The sequence below is a fragment of the Neolamprologus multifasciatus genome, chromosome 20 (assembly GCF_963576455.1).
Source record: "Neolamprologus multifasciatus chromosome 20, fNeoMul1.2, whole genome shotgun sequence".
Classification (NCBI taxonomy): Eukaryota; Metazoa; Chordata; class Actinopteri; order Cichliformes; family Cichlidae; genus Neolamprologus; species Neolamprologus multifasciatus.
The window spans coordinates 989,666-1,013,034 of NC_140458.1; the positions used below are offsets into that span (position 1 = coordinate 989,666).

The window sequence follows — 23,369 nt, forward strand, 5'->3', positions numbered from 1 at the left end:
CACCTCTTTGTTCCTGCAGAAACGTTTCATACTGCAAAATCAAGGATAACTCTGAAACTCTGATGACACAAGTTAAAGTTCAGACTCAACAACAACAAATCATTGATGCACCATTTTAGCCCATAAGGACCAATCAAAGCTGCTCTTTATCAGCTGATTCTGTGCAGTTTCCACGTGATGCCGTTTCAGCCACATCACTCCTTCATTCGTTAAATTATTTGTCTTTTTAAGTTGGTAGTAAAGTCAGCTTAAAGTATTATTGCTTCTGTTATTCCAGGTGTCGTGTGTTTAAACAGCCATGATGTTTAAACACACGACACCTGAGCCAAGAGGACAAAACGTTGTGCGCTGACCTCATCATACAGAAGGAAAATATTTGGCACAAAATTCACACAAATGAAAAGTTCTTCTTCTTCTTCGCCTTCGCCACAGGCAGAATTATTGCCCAGTGGATTTATTTAGTGGATATTATTGGTCCACTTAATTGATCTTTATTATTATTAAGATCAATAAATAAATTATTAAGATTTATTTTTATTTTATGCATTTATTTTTTAACTTTCAAGTTATTACAAACAGAGCAGACATGACTGGGGGAAAGGAGAGGAAAAGATGAGAGAAGTTCAAGAAAAAGACATTAAAAAGTCGTCTGGAAGGAAAACGAGCGAAAACAGACGACAGCAGGTAAACAAAAACAATAACAGTAAACAATATCGAATGTTACTGAGCAGCATGCAAACCCGACAATGCCCAGTATGCTTAGAGGTAGCAGCTAAGGAAGACACAGGTGCACACACACACACAAAGGGGTGTGCACCTGTATGTATGTGCGCGCACAGGTACAGCGATACTTGTATAAACCGAAGCATCATAACAGCGTGTTTTGAGCCGTCTGCTGTGATTGGTTGGGCTGAGAGAAGGAAGACAGGATGCTGTGGAAGAGACAAACATTAAATATTCCAATATGTTATTCTGGGCAGAAAAGGAAAACAATGAATTCTTTATTTTACTTTATACACAAATTATTATTGTGAATTATAAATAAATAGACATCTGTAACAATTTTGCTCAAAGATTCATTAATATTGTTTTTCCTGTAAAACTTTGTTTATTTCCACCTGTTTGGGGCCCATAAATTTCAGTGTAATATTACTCAGCGGTAACCAGTGTTGCTACCATGATATTACTTGGCTATTAATTGGTTATTACTTTGGTAATTGAGTAGTAATAACTTAGAACCCTGTTATCCAACCCAAACACCTTTTCACAAACTGTAGGCCACTACAGGACACTCTCCCAATTTCCAAAAATGTTGGACAAACCTTTTAGCAATAGACCGGAAATAAATAAAAAAATTAATAAATATGATTTAATTAACCAAAGTCAGTATGGATTCAGAGGAGCAAGATCAACTTCACTGGCCAAACTTGAAACAATGGAAACAACAACAAATGCACTGGACCTAAAACAATCTGCAGTCTGACTATTGATTGATGTTAAGAAAGTATTGAGTTAATCACTCAATACTATTAAATAACCTGCAGTTTTCTGGGACAAGGGGAACTGAGCACTGAGCTGGATCAGACGTTATTTATCTAGAAGACAACAGTTTGTGAAGCCAGGAGAAGGCCCCAGGTTATTTAATATATATGTATTAATGACATGTTTAAGGTCTAAATGATCAAACTTTATATTATTTGATGACGATACTAATATATTTCTCTGGGGATACTTATGAGGAACTTATATTAATAATATAATTAATGAATTAAGACAGTTACATTGGATGATAGTAATAAATTATCACTAAATCTTAGTAAAACAAAAGCAATGATGGGATACAAATACAGGAAGAGAATGAAAAAATTGAAATAGTAAAGATCTAAGTTCTTGATTGATACTTTATAACAAAATCAAACAGATTATCTAGATTATAATGTGCACTGTATTCTTCTCTAATTCTTCTGTATCAACTTTGTTGGGGGGAAATAATTGTAAAAATACACAAAATTATTTTCATATCACAAAAAAATGGCAGTTTGTATAATACACAAAGGGTATCTTCATCATACAAATTTCTGATTTCTACAGTCAAAATTATTAAAACTTCATGACTTGATTACAATTAAAGCTTGAAGTAATCTATTACCAGTTCCATCCATCTATACATTTTCTTCCGCCTGTCCGGGGCCGGGTCGCGGGGGCAGCAGAGCACGCTGATGGTTTGGAGGAAGTAATTATTGAAGTCAGAAAGATGGATTGGAGAAAAAGAGTCTAAATGAACATCGATGGTACTGAAAGTAGCCGTGGATGATATTACATCTGTGGGATGATTCAAATCAGGATATTTTCCATTCAAATGTGTTCGTGCTACACTGTGATGCCATCAGCCACACAGTGTCCATTTTTCACTTTATTAGTTTGCTTTGCAGGTTTCTTCATCAATATAATTCATTAATCATTTGGTTAAACCCAACACTGGTATTATGAGGCGCACATAGTAACATTGTGTGGTTTTTCTAAAATGTTTTGTTATATTAATTATGTTTCTCTTTCCTGGTTTGGGCGGTGGCTGTTTCCTGTCTGAGCAAAAGGCGTGGCTGAGTGCTCGCCTCCTGCTCAGCAGGACCAACCCTGGGCTCACCAGGAGCTGTTTTAGGTTTAGTTGGGTTATTCTGTGCTTAGTTAATATTAGTGTGTTTTTGTTTTCCCCCCTATTGTGTAAATGGTTTGGCCAAATCATTATAGAAGCGACCCTCATGTGTTTGTAATTAGGTCAGTTTGTGAGTGAAGTTGTGTCTCACTTTGTTTAAGTTTCTGGAAATTACTTTTCGTAGAGTTATATTTAGTCGACCTCTTTTATGGGCCTGCTAAGTATGTTTTTGAATTTTGTTAATTTTGGACTTTTTGAGGGTTAAAATAAAGAAAACCCTTTTTGAAGACACTTTTTTGCCTGTGTCCTCTTTGCTTTGGCTGCTCGGTCCCTCACATACACCCTGTTTTTGTTTTCTTACAGTCTCATCCAAACACAGCAGATCTGATGCACATCACATTTGTTAGGATGCTGTTAATGAACAGGGGAGTGTCACTTTCTCTCTGAGCTGATCAGGTCTGTGCTCGTCATTTAAATCCAGACGTGATCACATTTTCAAACTGTAGCTCCTAAACTTTGGAACACTTTCCTCTGGTCACTGAATCACTGGAAAAAAAACCTTTGCAGTGATTTGTATCGTGTTAAAAAATAATTCTTACCAATTGCTAAACTAATTTAACCAATCAACAAATATGAGATGTGAGCCCCTCCCAGCTGTCACTATGTCAGCTGATCCAGGCTTATTTAACTTTTAATGTAAAGTAGTTTTATTTCCTGCTGCAGCTGAGAAGGAGGATACTCTGCTTTTCCATTGGCTGTGCTTTGCATATACATCACAGGTGTTACTGAAACAGAGTAAATCCAGCAGCTCTGTGTTTGATCCTCCATCAGCTCTTCACTGTAATCCAGATCTCCTAACATGATGCTCTGCTCCGGACTCAGCAGCACACTGTGTGAGTACAACACACTGATAATCCTTTATTTCTACATGAAATCAGCTGCACATGTTCAGTCTAATCCTGTTCTAGCTTTCCACTGTGCTGTACTGTGACATGCTTTTCTTTCTGCTTTATTGGATCAGTTAATCTAACATCCTAAATACATGTTTGCATCACCTCAGCAGGACAGTTAGGCTTCACAGAGTCCTGAGAGGAATTCATGGCTGATCATTTACTTTGAAGAGTTCAAACTGTCAACACAAATATGTTTATTGACAAAAGTTGGAAACATGAAGAGAATAAATGTGTCATTGAAATCTGCTGTTTAGAAAGAGTTTTCAAAGAATCCAGGTGTGAATGAAAGCAGCAGCTTTCTCCTGTTTGGTTTTCATTTCTGTTTCATGTTTTGAGGTGAATTAAACTTGATATCAAACACACAGTCTGACACTGAGCTTTCTTTCTGTCTCTTTCAGTGCTGGCAGCAACCTGTTCACTCATCACTTCAGGTAAATGCGTTTCAACCAGCTCACTCTGGACCAGCTCTTTATCCGCATCAGGATTTTCAAGGGTTACTGGAAATTTCCTGCCAGTTAACATGTGTTTCAGCATTAACTGGGGGATCCTGTACAGGAGCTCTGGGAGTGTGGGCTTTCTAGTCACAGGCTGTTTTATCCCCATTCAAAAGAAACAATTCAGGCAGTCAATGTGAGAAGACCCCCGGGCCAATCCCAGGACATGCCTCAGTGTGTCTGTCTGACCTGGGATGTGTCCCCCCCAGAGCTGTTGTTACTGGGGAGGGAAAGGTCTGGGTATGTTTAGACTGATCTCAGAGTGTACAGGTCAGATTTGTCTCAGACACGAATTCTAAAAGCCCCCCTAAAAATGTGGAAAATTAAAAAACATTCAGTATATTTCGTAGACTACAATCATTTAAAGTTCCGTGCAAACATTTCATAGAATTAATTCACTCAGTTTTTTGCATCAGCTGATTTGCATCTGCAGAGCATTTGCATTTTACATGGGACGGAACAGCAGGTCTTTTGTTTTGTAGTAACTTTCATGTAAAACAGCTTCATGGAAATTGAAGTTTACAGATGAATGAATACTATAAAATCCCAATGTATTAATAATAATTAATTAATGTATAATAAAATATGAAGTCAAAGAAGAAGCATGAGCACAGGCGTCATCATCCAGCACTTTACCAATAAGAATTATTGACTTATTGTCTGAAGGCCAAGAAACAATTACGGCTTTTGCCATACTGGTCCTCCTGATTGTCATCGTTTACTCGATTATTATTATTTTTATTTTAAGTTATTACAATCAGAGCAGAAAGAGAAAGAAGAAGAAAAGAGAAGTTGGGAAGAGAGTTAACAGATGAGAGAAAGGAAGCTGTAGGTGATCATTGTGTTCGATCCTCCGCTGAAGAGAACAAGCAAACAAAAACAACACAGGGTAACGGGACGATGGGCAACAGGTGGGCCTGTCTCAAAATGCGTCTTTGTGCGTTCTCGTGATACGTCATCAGTCGGAGACCAAGTACTGTAACTCAAAGTACGCATCAAGGTGAGGATGCGAAAAATTCCCGGATGTGTTCTCCACACGTTTTATCGAGCATGCATCGGTGGTGACTTGTGTGGACTTGGTACAGCTAAATATCCCAGAATGCATTTAGTCTGAAACTCAAATGCGGCAATGGCGGACGAGCGCGGCGAAAAACATTTAAATATTCCTCTTTCTGGGTCACAAAATAAACTTTTAAGATATGTTCAGGCTGTGTAAGCTTCAAATATCCGCTCGATTTATCAAGATATCACATATTTCCAAACGCGCTCCGACGTTTTCGGAGACGTCTGTGACCCGCAGCTCCACAGCCGACAGCGAGGTCGGGACTCCCGGGACATCGTTTCAAACCCCCCGCGGTCTTTCGCTATCCAGGTTAAACATGATGTATAAGTCACTTAGTTAACTTAATATGTTAATATTTGGTTTCAGTGTTTTCTTTGTTCCTGAGTGAATCGGTTTGGCTGAGATTAAAGTTCAGCTTCATAACATATTAATCACAGTTAAATCAGGAGGGGACCTGTGACATCATCAAGTACGCTGGTGTTCCAGTTGTACAAATTGCGAGTCCGTGCTCGGACCTGTCGAGAACGCGAGCGCGGACTCGCGTACTTGAGAATTGAGAAAGGGCTTTGAGACAGGAAGCAAAGCTGAACACAACGCAAACAGGACGAGACTATCAAAATAAGACAGACAGAGACTCAAGAGACTCAAGAGACACGAGCTTGACTCAAAGACTGAGGAGAACACAAAGATGAGACCAAGATGACCAGGACACTAAACACAGAGACATGAGTTGGTTGACAACGAGACTGACACACATGGAACGAGCAACCCCGGGGAGGCCGAACCTACAAATATATCAGAAAACAGAAAACAGAGTATCACTTAAACCAGAATCCAACGAAACAAATATATTAGGACTGGATCACAGACCCAGAACTATGACAGAACCCCCCCGCCCCCTTAAGGGTTGACCTCCAGTTGTCCCAAACTAAACAAATACAGGAAAACCTGACCAGGGTGGGTGGAGCAATCTGGATGGAGGGCTGGGAATATTCGGATAAATACTCCAAAACAGAGAAGCAACAGTTCAGCAGGCTGGTCATGAGGCCAGCGGCAGAGACCAATCAGTTTGGGAGACTGTGTGGAGACCTCTGGTGAACTCTGGTGGAGATGAGCAGGAACCGTCTGGTTCATGTTGGTGTGACCCAGGTTAAGGCAGCGCTGTGGCATATGCTGCTTGCTGGGTCGGTTCAGCTGAGCTCCCAGCAGACGCAGGGAGACATTTCCAGGGGTCCAGACTTGGCTGAGGCCTTGAACTCTGGGTGGGCCCCCGGGACGGTTTCAGTCTCTGGGAGAATCAGTCTTGCAGCATCAAACATCTTGAAACACAGTCTCTGAATGAAAAAGTCCAGGTACAAATCATTTTGTAAAGAGCAGGGACACTGTATCCTGTCTTAGAGAGAGCTGCAACATCACAAAGTGTCTTTAAAACATCAGGTTGGGGAAAGAAAACAGTTTCTGAGAGCTGGGAAACACACAGTTCAGGCAAAAAAGAAATTGTCCTCTTGTCTGAGGGCCCAGAAACCTCGGACATGTTCTTGTCAGGTCACAGAAACCAAATGTGCGACTCTGTAACTGTGCTGCTCAGACGCAGAGTTATCAGGAACACAACTGATGGATTTTAAGCTTTCAAAACAAGAGACTGCAATCTGTGACCTTATATAAGAAACACAGTTGTCATTAATTTACACATTTAGTTGTTAATACAGGCTTTATCAGAGCTGAACTTTCTCTCCCCCCACAGGGTCCCGCACATCCACAGGGAGAGTGGTCACCTCTAACGGCCTCAGTGTCCCACACCTGAGCTGTGGTAAGCTGGACAACAGTGTCCAACAAGTCACTGCAGTGAGTTCTCTTTCAAACATTCGCTCTGGTGTCTCTGCGTTGTCCACAGAAGCCTTTGTGTCATTTATGTGGAAATAAAAATGCTGTGTTTGAAGACCGCGTTGCTCCTGGCTCTCGCTTCTTCAGTGATTCTTGGGATAAAAACATGTCCGCCAGATAAAACCCAACTTTGGGGTTAAAATATGCATACAAGTGTTAACCCAGCTGACTCAGAGACAAACCAAGGCAATGTTTACACAACAAAAGTATGATTTTGTGTTTTGTTATGCAAATATATTTACTTTAAATGGTACAATATTACCAGTACCCTAAAAACCCACCGTCCACAAGCAGGTGTGATGATATTAAAATAGAGAAAATTAACAGTAATGTAAAATTTAACATCACGGCTCTCGTCACTAAGTATTTAAGTCAATACCTTATATAACATCAAAATGTACAACTGGAATTTATTTGCATATTTTAAGTGATTCAAATCGTGTCCTGAGTTTTTGTCAACACCATCAGAGTTTTAAAAAAGTACAAAAAAATCAGGAATGATTGTGGGCAGCTTACACTCTGAGGACCCCTTTACCACTTCCTGTTCGATACACATGCCATGGTGAGTTTGTTTGTTTTCATTTCATTTATGGCACAACCTTGTGATAAAACTGCGTCACAACCACAGTCGATAAAATGCAGGATTTAATTATTATTTTGTAAAAAGCTTCATTTAGGTCGATTGTTGAGGCCATAAGCAGCTGATGAAAAACAAGCTTCTGTCAGAAAAACAGGTGTTATGAGAGAAAGTCGCGTATTTTGTCAGCAGCTTCAGATTTTTGTCTGACGGTGTTGAACGCCACAAAAGTGTCCTATTCACTAATTATATTAAGTTATTTTTATTAATATTTCAGTCATATTACTTCCTGTGTATTTTACTGATATTTCTGCTTAGGTGTGTCGAATATTATCGAATTTGCCGTATCTTGAATCTCATTGTTAATGTATACGTTATTAATCCTGTAGGAACATGCTTAGTCCTGCGTTTAACCCTTTCACAAGCGGTGGGCAGCTACGAATCCATCGCCCGGGGAGCAGTGTGTAGAGACGGTAACGGCGTTACTATTTTCAGTAACGAGTAATCTAACTTATTACTATTTCTGTCGTTACAGTTACTAACAAGGAAACGCGGTCCGTTACTATTTTTCAACAATCAGACGTTGAAGCTGTGTTCAGCTTATATCAGCTGCAGGAAGCAGCTGTAAGTAATCTGGACGCTACAGCTTTAAGCAGCTGCGCTCCCGCGGACGGTAACGAGCACTGTCTAACACAACAGCTGGAGCTCAGGAGGCAAAACATGCATGAGTGCTGCTGTTTGACTGAGGAAGAATAAGGTAGTCGTGGTCAATCACATGACCACTTACAGACAAAGCAACAAGGTGACATATACCAGTTTATAAACTGTAAAACCAGAGTCATGATAAACAAGATATACACGTTTGTTCCTCAATAGTTTCGTCACGTCTGTCTAAGGACAGCGCAGCGAGACCGCTCTGCTTATCAGCAAAAAACAAAAGCACAGCTCCTCCAGAAGTAAAACTACAACAACTGTCATCGTCTAATGTTAATGGATCTGCAGCATCTGAGTCTGAAATTGAATCCTTAGACCTGGATTATTGCAATTATTGTGTTGAATTGTACCTTTTCTTTCATACTGTGTGTATAACAGTGCGTGGAATGATCATTGTGCAGTCAGCTGGGTACAGATGTGGAGATAAAGCAATCTGCCCTCAGAGTGACACTCTGGACAACGTCAGGAACAGGTGAGCACTGTTGGAGAACAAACAAACAAAAACCTTCAACATCTTTAATGAAACTATCAGGAATTTAATGATTACCTGAAAGTAATTTGTTTCAGAATCAGAAATACTTTATTAATTCCTTAGGAAATGATGGGTTACAGCAGACAGCATGCTGGTTGGTGCATGCACACTCATATCTGTCTGATATGAGTGTGCATGCACCAACTGATCCGATTTGTCTCATCCCGACACCTCCCATAGGAACGCGAAAGGTAACCTTCCATGTCCTTATGATATGTGCCGGATTGTGGCTTCCAATGGAATGACGCTCCCGGCAGTAACACACGTTCCAGCCGTGTATTCCAGCCCTAACCATAACCACACTTTTCATCGTATTGAATAGTGTTTTCCAAAGCGATTAATGATGAGAAATTAAAGAAATGTACATTTGTAGATTGATTCCAAACAGTTTCCGAATGCGTAACATACAGACTGGTTGGGTGGCTTATGCTTTGGGATGAGAACGTGTTGGAAATGATCAGCTGAAAACCAGCTGTTTCCCCTACGGTGGCCCTGAGGGACAAAACAGACATTATGAAAACATGAGCAGCAGAAAAACACAACGGAAATAAAAAATACTAACAAATAAGAAAACAAAGAAAACTGAAATAGAAAACAAAAACTGGATTGTTTCTGGGGGATATAATGACTTGAAGAACTAGATCCGGATGTGACAAGCTAATACTAAACAGCTGATAGCAAGCATCTATTATATGTGATTAAAATACACATGGAATTGATTTCCCTCACAACGGTAATGAACCCTGTCTGTGAAGGTTCTCAGTCATCCAGGTCATCGTAGTCTAAGGAGCTTGGAAAGAAAAGTGTCTGGACTTCTTTAAGTAAACATAGGTGTGCTCTGTTATGTTTGGTGTGTGGAGAAAAGTTCTCAAACAGTGCCATGGTCCCAAGCAAGCTTAAACGCCATCTCCACACAAACGTCCCTCACTTCAAAACAAGAACACAGACTATTTTGTTCGCCTGCGTGAACACGCTGAGAAACAGGTAACGTTAATGAGAAAAAACACAAAGGTGTCTGAAAGAGCTCTCAAAGCTCGCTACTTAGTGGCTGAACTTATAGCCAAATCCAAAACACCACACACTGTAGCAGAGACATTAATACTACCTGCCTGCAAAGCCGTTGTGAATGAGATGCTGGGCGCGGTTAAAGAAATAGCCAAAGTCCCGCTCTCAGATAACACAATTACCAGACGCATCGATGACATGTCTGCAGACATCGAAAGTGTGGTTTTGGAGAAGATATGCTTCAGTGGGAAGTTTGCATTGCAACTTGATGAGTCTACAGACATTAGTGGACATTCCCAACTCTTGGCCAATGAGCGTTTTGTGGATGGAGACTCCATCAGAGAAAACTTTCTATTTTGGCACTGCCAGAAAAAACAACAGCAGAGGAAATTTTTCGGGTTATATCCGAATATCTTGAACAAGGACGACTTAAGTGGGAAAACTGCACATGTGTCTGCAGTGACGGAGCAGCAGCCATGGTTGTGCGCACCAAAGGTTTCGTTAGCAGAGTGAAAGCGATACACCCCGATGATATTCTTCCTCATTGTTTTCTGCACCGTGAGGTGCTCGTTGCCAAGACTTTACCAGCAGACCTAGCTCCTGTGCTGGATGATGTCGTGCGCGTGGTGAACCTTGTCAAGACAAGACCTCTGAAAAGGCGCATATTTGCATCTCTGTGCGAGGAAATGGGAGCGGAGCATACAGCCTTATTGCTTCACACGGAGGTCCAATGGTCCGTGTATGAGCGGCGAGAAGAGCTAAAAGTGTTTTTGAGTGAGGGGAGGTACAGTGATGCAAAGCTGTTTGCAAGTGACGAGTGGTGTCTAAGGCTGGCTTACATGGCAGATATATTTCTGTATTTGAATGAACTGAACACACGAATACAAGGCTGAGATGAAAACCTGCTCACAAGATAAAATAAATGGATTCTGTTCAAAGATGCATCTCTGGCAACAACATCTGGAAAATGCCAACCTTGGCATGTTCCCACTTGCTCAGAAATGGCAAGGTGATATCAAAACTGCCACACTGTGTGAAATAATAGGTTGTGGTGGACCACTGGAGGGCTCCACTCACACCCAGTTCTCAGGAAGTGTTGTTGTTGTGTTTTGGAGGGAAAAGTGTTCAGTTGTGTGGTGATGAGTAATAAACGAGCAGTGTCAATCGAGAGCTCTCGTGTCGTCTGTGTTTACCTCCACAAGGTAAACATTTGAAAACGCTTGAGGAGAAGTTGTAAATTTATTTCCCCTCAGTCTCCACTGAATGCCTTGACTGGGTAAGGGGCCCACATAGCTCATCTGCAGTTTTCAGAAAGGATATGACTTTGCAGGAGCAGGAGGAACTAACTGAACTGAGAATGGGGTATTTGTAAGTCGGGGTCCCACTGTATTTGCACCACTACATTTGTCTGAAAGCTTACTTAAATGGGCAAAAAGAAAAATCACAACATTTCATCAGTAGCATGTATCTGGTAAAATAAGCACATTGATATATGAAATATTCCTTTATTGGGTGAGAAAATCAGACCATGTCATAACTGCTTTAAGTCACACAGAATAGATATCAGAGCCTTAAACAGGCTGACTTCTGCTAAATGGGTCAAACTGGGCAGAAAGTCTACAAACACATAACATCCTTATAGAATATGATGTAACACTATAGATCAACTTAGCTCAGAATATATAAAGCATATAAACAATTACAGCGATATGATGCAACAAACACAGCAGTGCTACTGATCCAAAATACTCAAAGCTTCATAGAACTGAAACAAACATTTATTTTAGCTCCATTCTGCTGCTGATACATACTTTATTGAATATAAAACTTTATACTGCCTTTTATACTTTTAGCTTGAAGTACCCGAGTACTACAAATTACTTTATTTACAACATTATTTGAACATAACCTAATAAGATTGATTCATCCATGATACAGATCATTAGTTAGAAACTTTTCTAGCAGTCCTCCAAAAAGAGGGATCAGTCTGTCTATTCCCTCCATCTCTCAGCTGCTTTTGGTCTTCTTCTCCTCCTCTTCCTCACATACTGCTGAGTTTGTCCTGGTGGATCGTCTCTGTCCCATCAGAGACAACACAGATGATGTGCAGCACTGGGTTCCTCAGTCTGACTCTGGACACTTGCATTTCTCAGGCTGGAAATCAAATGTGTGATTAAAAGACAAGTTCCACTTCTAAATACATGTTCATACTTTTAAAATCACAGAGAAAGAAGAAGAGAATGGAAAAGTGCAGGACAGACAGAAAGGTGACAGGCTCAGCTAGTATACACTACTACAAAAATAGCACAAGGAGTATGAAGTAGAAAGTGATTAAGTTAGTACAATGGCCAAATGTTTGTGTCCTGTGAATAAACTACTATTATTTTAACTTAACGAGTGAACTGTCTGCTTGTTCCTCCTTAAAATAAACATCTGTTTGTGTGGACACCACCAACAGAACCAGCTTATGCAGTAAAATAACCGAACTAACATTAACATTAGTGTGATTGGTCCTGATGCTTGTGTCGGGCTGTAAAAGTGATATTCAGCTGAGTGTCATGGTTCGTCGTGGCTTTCTGCTAAGGTTTGGGTAGTATTCAAAACCTTTGTACATGTTTCAGCTTGTTCTCTCTGTGGATATTCTGCCATTAATTATCCATGAAGTCGTACTGTCTCTGTAAGATTAAAGTCGATCTTTGAACGTTGTGTATCATCATCATCAAATTAAAGCTTTAAAAGCAAGTGGAACCTAAGCTGCATTAAGTACTAACATCGCGAATTTCAAGAATGAAGAAGAATCAAGAAAACTTTATTTGTCACATGCAAGTGACAAATAATACGCACTCACCCCTCCTCCTTTTTTTATGGAAAAACACTGAAATGTACACTACAGTGGGAAAGTACAAGAGGAAAAAAGAGAGCTCTGCTCATGCTGGGCTCCTGGGAGGACAGCACGAGAACAGGAAACAAAAAAACTCCTCTGCACAAAAAAGCACATAAATGTCCACAACATAACATCATGGAGTATGTGACAAGCCACAGGGTGGGTGGGGGGTGAGGAGTAATCCGGGGCAAACACAGCAGCCATCCTGCCCAGCGCTGGGCTCAGACCCGCCGTGTTCTCCAGGAGGGAACAAGCATCGAAGGCGTTTGGAAAGGGAGGGGGGATGAGTGCATATCAGTGTGTATGTATGTGTGTGCGTGTCCATAGTTCAGCTGTGACAGTGTCCTTCACCCTGCCAGGCTAAGTAAACAGTCTGCCAGCCAACCCAGGTGGGCTTGCATGGAATGGGAACAACAGTCTAAACACAGTCGTTATCAGGGTGTTGTTGTTCAGCTCCAGCCTTGAGACTGCAGCTGCCGCCAAAGGCCACATGAAGAGATGGTGCTTTTTACTTTAGTGCGAACAGCTCATATGAATTTCAAAGCTTTTCAAAGCTGAACTTTTTTCATATTTGTTTAATTCTGTCTAAGTTGCTTTCTTTTTTCCCTTCTGTTGTGTTTTGTGTGCTTTTGCTGCGTTTTTCTGTTTGCTGTTTTTCTTAAGTTGCAGTCCGTTTGACCCCTCGGGGCCACCATATGTTTCTGTCTCCCTGCAGCTGTGATGGAAAAACAGAGTGTGACATAAAGTCAAACATTACTTATGATCCTGGAGTCTGCAAATACCTGGAGACCACCTACGACTGCTTCACACGTAACGACTCTGTTAAACCTGTGATTAGAAATGACTAATGAACCCAATCTGTGCATGAATGATTACAGTTTCTGATGGATCTGTGTCTGTTTCAGTCCGCAGTGTAACATGTGGAGGATCAAAGGCAAACCTTCAGTGTGGTGAGAACACAGCTTCTCTTTCTTTGTACGTTTGAGCATTCATGTAAAAAAGTTTGACTCTATGAACTCTTCCTCAGGTCAAGGACAGGTTATAGTCGTCTCCTGGGCGAATTATGGTCGCCGTGACAAAACCACGTGCCCTGATGGACGTCCTGATTCTCAGCTCCAAAATGTTTACTGCTCCTGGTCCTCTAGCATGGAATATTTTACTAAAATGTACGGAGGCTGACTCTCTTCCTTCAGCCCTCCATCTTCTCTCAGCTTCTGCTGACTCACCTTTTACCTGCATTCACAGGTGTAACTGGCAGAACAGCTGTACTGTTGAAGCACCAAGCTCAGTAGACCCATGTCATGGCACCTACGAGTACCTGGAGATGTTTTTCACTTGTCAGGGTAAGTTACTCAAACAATAAACCTATAAAAATAATCTTTTAGGGTCTGTACGTTCATATTTGTTTGAATGAAAATTATAATTGTTCCTCATTTTTGAAAGATTAACCTTTAAGTGCTGAAAAGACTGAAATCACACCAAAACGTTGTCAGTTTTTTGCAGACCCTAAAAGGTTGAAATCATTTTATATATTTATGAAACTTATCTCAAGAATATGTCAGCAACATCCCTTAGTTATGCTGGCAGCATCCAAGATGGCACCAGTGTCCACGGCGACACGTCTCTTTGGGTTGTGTCTGCTGGTTGTTACCTTTCTTTTTCTATGTTGCCCTGATGGTTCTGCTTTACTCGTCTATGATCGCCAAACTCTTCTGAACCGTCGGCCACTAAAACACTGAATGCTTGATTTGGAAAGTGAGCCAGAAAGTCTTCCTCCACTTTTGGTGGACATACCTGCCTGCCTACATCACTCACCATTTGCCCTGCCTCGCAGGAAGTGCTCTCGAAGACAGGGAAAATGAGGTGGCATCCTGGTACGCTTCAAGGCTTACCTGAAATCACATGGAGTAAAGAAACCTCGTACTCTTACAGGTGTGCTACCATCTTTTCAAGCCCTCTGGCACCAGTCCAGTTACAGATTCAGCTGCCATCGCTGGATCCGGCCTGTTGGACGTCCTGCTCCCTCTGACCTGCCAGCGAAGCCTTTACCTGTCTGGCGATGGGTGTGGACCTACAGAGGTGGCATGAATCTCAGTAACCTTCGTCCGCTGGGAAGTGCTCCTGTTAGCAACGATCACTCTTCGGATGGGCACCAGGTCTCTGTGGACTTTCATCCTAAATCCCTCGATTGTTTGTTTTCAGCTCTCCCCGGACCAATGGGTGGAGGGCTAGCTTCAGTATTTAAAAACGATTTTCGCTGTCAGCAACTGCCACCTGTTTCATATGCCAGCTTTGAGGGGCAGCTTTTGGAACTGAACTGCGCTCCATCAGCTGTCTGCGCGGTGGTTTATCGTCCACCGAAATGCGTTAAGGATTTTGATCTCGATTTTGCTGACTTACTGGGGAGTCTTATGTTAGGATATGACTGTGTTTAATTGCTGGGGATTTTAACATCCATGTATGCTGTGAGACTGGATCACTAGTAAAAGACTTCCTTGCCCTTATTGACACTTTTAATCTCACTCAGTTGGTGAGGGATCCAACTCACGAAAAGGGTCATACACTCGATCTGGTGTTGTCATATGGTCTGGATGTCTGGATTACAGAAATCAAGGACTGTGGTATAACAGATTATTTATGTTTAATGCCACAGTGTGTAACGTGGAGTTGGACAGCGAGCGACCTGTGCGTCATATGCGCATGATAAAGTCAGAGACTGCTGCTCACTTTTTCTCCGCTTTTACTAACTTGGTCCTCTATGATGCCAACCTCGGTGCGGAAATATCAGTTGATGAGCTAGCTAACCTTTTTAACTCAACATGCTCCAGCATTCTTGAGTCTGTTGCTCCACTAAGGACTAAACGCACCAAATCTACACGTCAACCTTGGCTTAATGAAGCCACCTGTGCTCTCAGACGCGAATGTCGAGGTGCAGAGAGAAAATGGATAAAAAACAAGCTCCAGGTGTCTTTGCGCATCCTGCGTGACTGCTTAACAAACTAGAAAATGCATTTTCTAAAGAAACTGCAGTGTGAATGCTGATAGCTGAATGTTTTGAGCTGAAATGACATAATTGTTGAATGTTAAGTTAAAAATGTTGAATGAGCTGAAATAGGCTGAAGGCTAAAGTGTAAAACTGTTTAAATCTAAAGTTCACACAGAAAAAGTTTCAAAGTTGGAAAGTAGCTGAACATCCTTAAAATGTACAAAAGCTGAGTAATGACTAAAGAAAATTTAGAATCACAAAACATCTGAATGAATATTAGTTTATATTCTTTTAATCATCAAAATCGCTGAAATGTGGGAGAATCCACGACAGACAGGTAAATGCTTTAAGTTTTAATCATCCAGTCAAAAAAGATGATTCTAAAAGTCATCAACTAACTGCAAATGCCCAGATCTGAACCACCTGTCTGCTGAAGAGAAATCCACCAATCGAACGGAAGCCTGAATTTCATGGGCCAATCAAAACGCTTTTAAATCTGCCTTGATGCACGTGTTAAAAAACTGCTTCTAAATCCAAGACCCTAACTCCCATCAAAATCTCAAACCTTGAGGATCCGAAGGACTTGTTCTACACAACAGTGTGTTCTTTATGTTCTAGACTGTCCCATTTCACAGCCGTTTACTTCCGGCCTACCCGACCTTCTGAGGCCCCGGTCCACGTAGTCCGCAAAGGCCGGGTCCTCAGGAGGATGCAGCCCATGAATTTGGACACGACCACGGACATTTGCAGCACAGACATTAAGGACACTGGGATTTCAGATCACTTCCTGGTTTTGTTTAATACTGTAGTGAGCAACGTGGAATTGAACACTGATGGTCCTGCGCGGCAAACATGATTAACTCCCAGTCATTCGCTCACTTCACTGATGCTTTCCTTGACTCTCCCCTCTCTGATGCTAACTGTAATGGGGATTTATCAGCAGATGAGCTTGCTAAACTATTTTATACTACATGCGCTGACATTCTTAACTCTGTGGCACCTCTGAGGATTAAATGTGCCAAATCCTCACGCCAACCCTGGCTAAATGATACTACTCACGCCCTTAGGCGTGAATGTTGTCGCAATGAGAGAAAATGGAGGAAAGACAAACTCCACGTCTCTCTGGACATCCTCCATAATTCTTTATCTAAGTATCAAAAGTCTGTTAAAGTATTCTTAAAGTATTTCTCTGAAAAAGTCTCAGCTCTAAGGGCTTCTCATCCATCTCATTCATCATCAGTTTTAGACCCAGTTTCAGTCTCTGAATGCTTGACTGTCTTTCAGTTTGAGCCAGTGTCTTATTCTGCTTTAAAAGATATAATTGATCATCTCAAAATCTCTGGTTCCCCGCACGATATTCTTCCTTCTCGTTTCTTTAAGGAAGCTTTACATATTATAGGTCCTTGTATCTTATCTCGGCTGAATGCATCATCATCATCAGGTTGTGTACCGTCTGTCTTTAAGCATGCTGTTGTGCAACCTACTATGAAAAAGAAAAATCTTGACCCTAATGCTCTCACTAACTACAGGCCGATCTCCAAACTCCCTTTTATTTCCAAAATATTGGAAAAGGTAGTTCTAAAACAACTTCACAGAGCACAGAGACAGCCTTACTTAGAGTTTTTAATGATCTTCTTTTAACCGTTGACTCTGGCTATTCCGTGGTTTCCGCTGCTTTGACACGGTTAACCACAACATTCTTCTGTCAAGATTGGAACATGTTGTCGGTCTCAAAGTAGGAGTTTATGGGGAGAAATTACTTTCTTTTGAGGAATCATTAATCTGTACACTGACCTTTTAACTTTGCAATCATTTTGAAGATGCTTCCTGCCGTCCTGGTTGGACTTGGTTTGGAGGTCGCTGTTTCATCTTTGACAGCAGCATGAAGACCTGGACTGATGCTGAGGTACATTAGAAATAACAGCAGCTGTCGCTGCATCACTGATGATATAAAGAGTTTCTGTCTTTGACTGATTTTAAATGCATTCTCACACTTTTCATCTTCTGTGCACCTCATCTTCCTCCTCAGAGTTCCTGTAAGACACTCGGTGGACATCTGGCCTCATACCACAGCACAGCTGAGTACACCTTCATCAGAGAGCTCACTCGCACAGCAGCAGGGTCGTATACACGAGCTTGGGTTGGAGGCAACGACAGAGAGACTGTAAGTGTTTCATAGATAAAGAGGATGAGCTGCAGCTGTTTCTGATTTTTCATATTTTTCTCTTCATATTCATCAGTTTGATTCAAAGGTCAACATGTGACAGACGGATTAATCAGGACTTTGTTCCTGGAGACAGATGTTGCTGTTGACTTGACTTTTCTTTTCATTTTTTACCTCCACAAACAAAATGAACCTTCATTGTGTTCGAGTGGTGTAAGAGGTCTCATGTCTGCACTCTCAGCATAGATGCATCAAAGTACATCAGAACAAACTGAACTTTATTCTTCCAGGAAACTGTGTGGATGTGGAGTGATGGTTCCCAGTTTGACTTCAAAAACTGGGCCAGTGGAGAACCAAACAACTATGGAGCAGGAGAAGACTGTATGGAGATAATCTATGGAGGTACAAACTGAAAGTGGGCCTGTTGATGAAATGTGTTTGGTTTTTATATTGACTAAAGTCATGTAATCTTAGGTCTTTATAAGAACTGTGTTTGTTCTTTTTACATTAGAGAAGAAGAAAACGTTTACAGCACAGACCTCTGATTTTATTTCTTCATTTTGATTCTGTACAGGAGGACATTATGTCAATGATGCGGGATGTGGAGGGAAAAGGTCTTTTGTTTGTGTCAGAGGTCCATAACTGCTCCTTCATGTCCTCACACATCTGACATGATGATGTCACAGCCTCACTGCTGATGTCACTTCCAGCAGGATGTCAAGCCTCGATGACATCACTGCTCGAAGATTTATTGATAAATATGATTTCATATCATAATAAACAGGAAACTAAATTCAATAAAATTGCTGTTGGCTGATATTTCATATTTTTCTCTTCATGTTCAGCAGTTTGATTCAAATTTCATAATTTTGTCAAATCCAGGTCTGTGTTTTGTATATAAGACTTAGTCGTGTTCTTCTTTGTGTTAACTGAGATTTGTCTTTGAGCTACTAGTGAGTATCTGCTGTCAGCAGACATGAAGTGTAGAGGTCTCTTGTCTGCACTCTCAGCATAAATGCACCAAAGTACATCAGAACAAAGTGAACCTCAAACTTTATTTCTGTGAGGGTTCTCAGTCATCCCGGTCATCGTAGTCTAAGGAGCTTGGAAAGAAAAGTGTTTCTTTTTTTTTTCTTTAAGTTGCTTGCTTTCAAGCATTTAAGCAACTTAAATGCTTTTCTTTCCAAGCTCCCTAGACCTCAAACTTTATTCTTTCAGGAAACTGTGTGGATGTGGAGTGATGGTTCCCAGTTTGACTTCCCAAACCGGGCCAAAGGACAGCCAAATTATGCTAGAGGAAGAGAAGATTGTATGATGATAAACAATAGAGGTACAAACTGAACTGGGTTCATTTTTGAAATCCATTTTTATTTTAATTCAAATTAAAATCATGTAATCTTAGGTCTTTAACAGAACTGTTTTTTTCTTTTACATTAGAAAAGAAGAAAACATTTACTGCACAGACATCTGATTTTATTTATATTTTATTTTATTTCTATTCTTCTTTATTTTGAACCGTTTTTACAGGACAGGATTATGTCAACGATGCATGGTGTAACGCCAACAAACCTTTTGTTTGTGTCAGAGATCCGTAACTGCTTTTTCGTGTGCTGACAGATCTGAATTGATGATGTCACTTCCATCATTGCTGGTGGATGTATTGACAAATATGGTTTCATATAAAATGTCAAGGAGATTGACACCCCTCAGCTTATCTCCATCCAAGAGTGAAATAATGGACAACTATCCAGCCTTTTCATGGTTAAAGTAACACAGAGTGCTATAACAGTATATCTATATGTGATTCTGCTAGTAGTTCATTATATATAAACTTCTAATGAAATATGAGTATAATCAACATAATATATGAGAAATGAAACTTCTGTTATGCTTGAACTTTGCCCTGGTTTGTGCTGCAGGGGCTGATCTAGAGAAATTTACTTAAGAAGGCAAAATCAAAGGCATTTCTTTTCACATATCCATCTACATTCTGTAATATCTATTAAATATGTTTAAAATACATAAAATGGAGTAAGTATGAATTTGTTTTATATAAACATACTCTTTAAATTTCTTATTTAACCCTATCTAACCCTATTTATCCCACATAATTAAATATTACAGTCAAATAAAACATTTTTCATGTGCTGTACAGCCTGCAAAATGAATAATTATGTGCCTTAAGTATAAAATCTAGGAAGCTACATACTAGCAACATACAGTCTAATTTGAGTTTTACACTCTAACTTTTATTGTTATAAAAAATTAAATTGTTACATGCTTAAATTTACACAAAATCTGCATTATCATGAACACATTTTTCACCAAAAATGTAAACCTTACTTTTTATGATTTATTGGTAGAACTGGCTGTTTTTCACTACTTTGACTTCACCTTTATATGGTAAAATGGTAAATGGCCTGTATTAGTATGTATAGTGCTTTACTTAGTCCCTATGGACCCCAAAGTGATTTACACTACATTCACACATTCACACACTGGTGATGGCAGCTACATTGTAGCCACAGCTGCCCTGGGGCGCACTGACAGCGGCGAGGCTGCCGGACACTGGCGCCACCGGGCCCTCTGACCACCACCAGTAGGCAACGGGTGGTGGTCAGAGGTCAGCTCCATACATTGGTCAACTCCATACATTGCACCAAAAAACACAGCAACACACTTTCTCAACACTGGGTGTGAGTGGAGCCCTCTAGTGGTCCACCACAATATGTTAAAACAAGATCTAGAGTATGATTAAAGTGGTGGGTGGGTTCATTTACATTTTGAGAAAAGCCAGAGTCTAATAACAGATTAAATGCCATGTTGAGGCTGTCATTTTTAGCATTTACATGGATGTTAAAATCACCCACAATAATTATTTTATCTGAGCTCAGAACTAAATCAGATAAAAAGTCTGAGAAATCAGAGACTCTGTGTAAGGCCCAGGTGGACGATAGATGATAACAAGTAAGACTGGTTTCTGAGTTTTACAGCTGGGGTGGACGAGGCTAAGCATCAGGCTTTCAAATGAATTAAAAGTCTGTCTGGGTCTTTGGTTCATTAATAGGCTGGTGTGAAAAATTGCTGCCACACCTCCCCCTCGGCCTGTGCTTCGAGGTTTCTGGTAGTTAGAATGACTCGGGGGTGTTGATTCATCTAAACTAACATAATCATCCGGCTGCAACCAGGTTTCTGTAAGGCAGAGTAAATCAATTTGTTGATCAATTATTAAGTCATGTACTAACAGAGACTTGGAGGAGAGAGACCTAATATTTAATGATCCACCTTTCACTGTTTTACTCTTTGGTTCAGATGTGGATACCGTATTGTTCTTTCTATTTGTCGATATTTCTAGAAATGAGAGCTGCTCCATCCAAAGTGGGATGGATGCCGTCTCTCCTAACAAGACCAGGTTTCCTCCAGAAGGTTTGCCAATTATCTATGAAGCCCACATCGTTTCTGGGACACCACTCAGACAGCCAGCAATTTAAGGAGAACATGCGGCTAAACATGTCACTCCTGGTCTGATTGGGGAGGGGACCAGAGAAAACTACAGAGTCCCACCAGCAATGTGGGACTCTGTAGTTTTAACTGGTGTTGAGTGAATGCTGGCGCACCTGGCTGCCGATGCTCACTGGTTATTATTGTTATTGTTATATTTTTACTATAATTTTTTCTGATGCTGACAACAATTTGAATCAAGTATCTAAGGCGCAACCTTGTTTTGACTTGTTTCTGCAATATTTGCAGTTTCTATCACTTGCGCTGAAGCTGTCAGCTGTTTGTTCGGTCCCTACTTTCATCTGGCTGCTTCCAACCGTTGCACAACACAGAAGAGCCACCTCGTCAGCCCACTGGTGGTTAAATACCTGGGATTTCATGCTTGGGTGAGAAGTGAAACCTAGAGATGTTGCCGTTGTGTATTAGTCTTTCAAGACTTTTCGTAACCTAACATGTGTCAGGGTAGAACACAACAATTTCTGCTAATATCAGAGCGTTAGTGTTCTAGCAGCAGGACACCCTGGATGACCCGGCATCGACCCCCCCTCTTGTCTTTTTAGTGCTCGTTTATTTTGAGTTATTGCCATGTTTATAAAAATTACATTTTCATTTGGAAAAATGTTTAACATGTGGTCATTTTTCATACATGTATTATGAAATACGCAACAACTACATACTAGTTTGTTTTTTTAGACTTAGACTACCAGTGGATCAAGAGTTGGCAGTTTGTCTTGTAATCGGAAGGTTGCCGGTTCGAGCCCCGGCACCGACAGTCTCGGTTGCCTACTGGTTGCCTACTGGTGGTGGTCAGAGGGCCTGGTGGCGCCAGTGTCCGGCAGCCTCGCCTCTGTCAGTGCGCCCCAGGGCAGCTGTGGCTACAATGTAGCTGCCATCACCAGTGTGTGTGTGGATGGGTGTGTGAAGCGCTTTGGGATCCTTAGGGACTAGTAAAGTGCTATACAAATACAGGCCATTTACCATTTATAATGTTAAGTACAATTTGGATTACGTTCAGTTTACAATATTAAGTAAATGGAACAAAATTTTGGAGTAACTGACCATCTATATTTCAGTTGCATTGACCAAGCATGTCATTGTTACTTACTCAGTTTTTTCATGTTTGTGTAAAACTACAATTATTTATTTCAGCTTAATATGTTTAAGCTTTAGTTATGCAATTGATTAAGTATATTGAACAGATTTGACTGGTTTCCAATCTACTCAATATCTTTAAGTGTAAAAGTGTTGCCTCAAACATTTTAAGTAAATGTCAGTTTTAGTTTTTGGAGTGCACATCCACATTTTTATCGATTTCTGCAGGTCAGGCATTACATCCAATCACAGTTTAAAGACTTTGCAACTCTTCTGTCGGAGCATGGCCTCTATGAAATACTCAAGAGCCAATCTGATTCCAGGTAAAAACTGTACACTTTTTGGTGATTCTATGGTGGTGTATACTGCTGGGATTAGGCAGGCTTGGGAGAAAGAATTGGGGAGGAAGGTGTCTGAATCTATGTGGAGTAAGTGTTTGTCTAAAATCCATTCTTTCTCTATGAACAGCAGACACCAATTAATTCAATTTAAAATCCTCCACCGGTTACACTATTCTAAGGTCAGACTGCACAAGGTTTATCTTCCCAATGTGTGACAGGTGTAGATTGGCTACGTTGTTCCATGCCTTTTGGTCTTGTCCCTCATTAACAGACTTTGGTCTAAAATATTTGACTGGTCTTCCGAGGGATAAATGAAGCCCTTACAGCGTGAACCTGAACTTGTAATTTTTGGATGTTCTCAGACATCAGAGCTACTCCCGGTTACAGTGCAGTGGCCGTTAGAATTAGGTTTGATTGCCGCCAACAGGCTAATCCTGAGGGGATGGAAGTCCCCCACTCCTCCTTCCTTTCAGTTAAGGGTAACGGATATGATGTCCATAATACAAATGGAAAAGTTCAGCAAAGA

The 23,369-nt window shown here is 40.7% G+C and overlaps 1 protein-coding gene across 4 annotated transcripts; it reads left to right on the plus strand.

Annotated features, from left to right (window-relative positions):
- The first annotated feature begins 2,535 nt into the window (after nucleotides 1–2,535).
- On the plus strand, nucleotides 2,536–22,084 carry LOC146493982 (L-rhamnose-binding lectin CSL2-like). 4 transcript variants are annotated; one of them, XM_085146648.1, is made up of 13 exons: nucleotides 2,536–3,109; nucleotides 3,485–3,546; nucleotides 4,005–4,037; nucleotides 6,908–6,973; nucleotides 8,717–8,810; nucleotides 13,475–13,569; nucleotides 13,665–13,709; nucleotides 13,787–13,925; nucleotides 14,005–14,102; nucleotides 17,566–17,651; nucleotides 17,775–17,909; nucleotides 18,200–18,311; nucleotides 18,484–19,112. In XM_085146648.1, exons 2-13 carry the CDS (start codon nucleotides 3,513–3,515, stop codon nucleotides 18,549–18,551), a joined length of 1,005 nt encoding a protein of 334 aa, XP_085002774.1. In that variant the 5' UTR covers nucleotides 2,536–3,109; nucleotides 3,485–3,512; the 3' UTR covers nucleotides 18,552–19,112. The 4 variants fall into 4 exon arrangements, with proteins under 4 accessions (XP_085002774.1, XP_085002776.1, XP_085002775.1 ...); XM_085146649.1 differs by lacking the exon at nucleotides 2,536–3,109 and having other exon boundaries at nucleotides 3,126–3,546; nucleotides 18,487–19,116; XM_085146651.1 differs by lacking the exon at nucleotides 2,536–3,109 and having other exon boundaries at nucleotides 3,130–3,546; nucleotides 6,873–6,973.
- The last annotated feature ends 1,285 nt before the right edge of the window (nucleotides 22,085–23,369 follow it).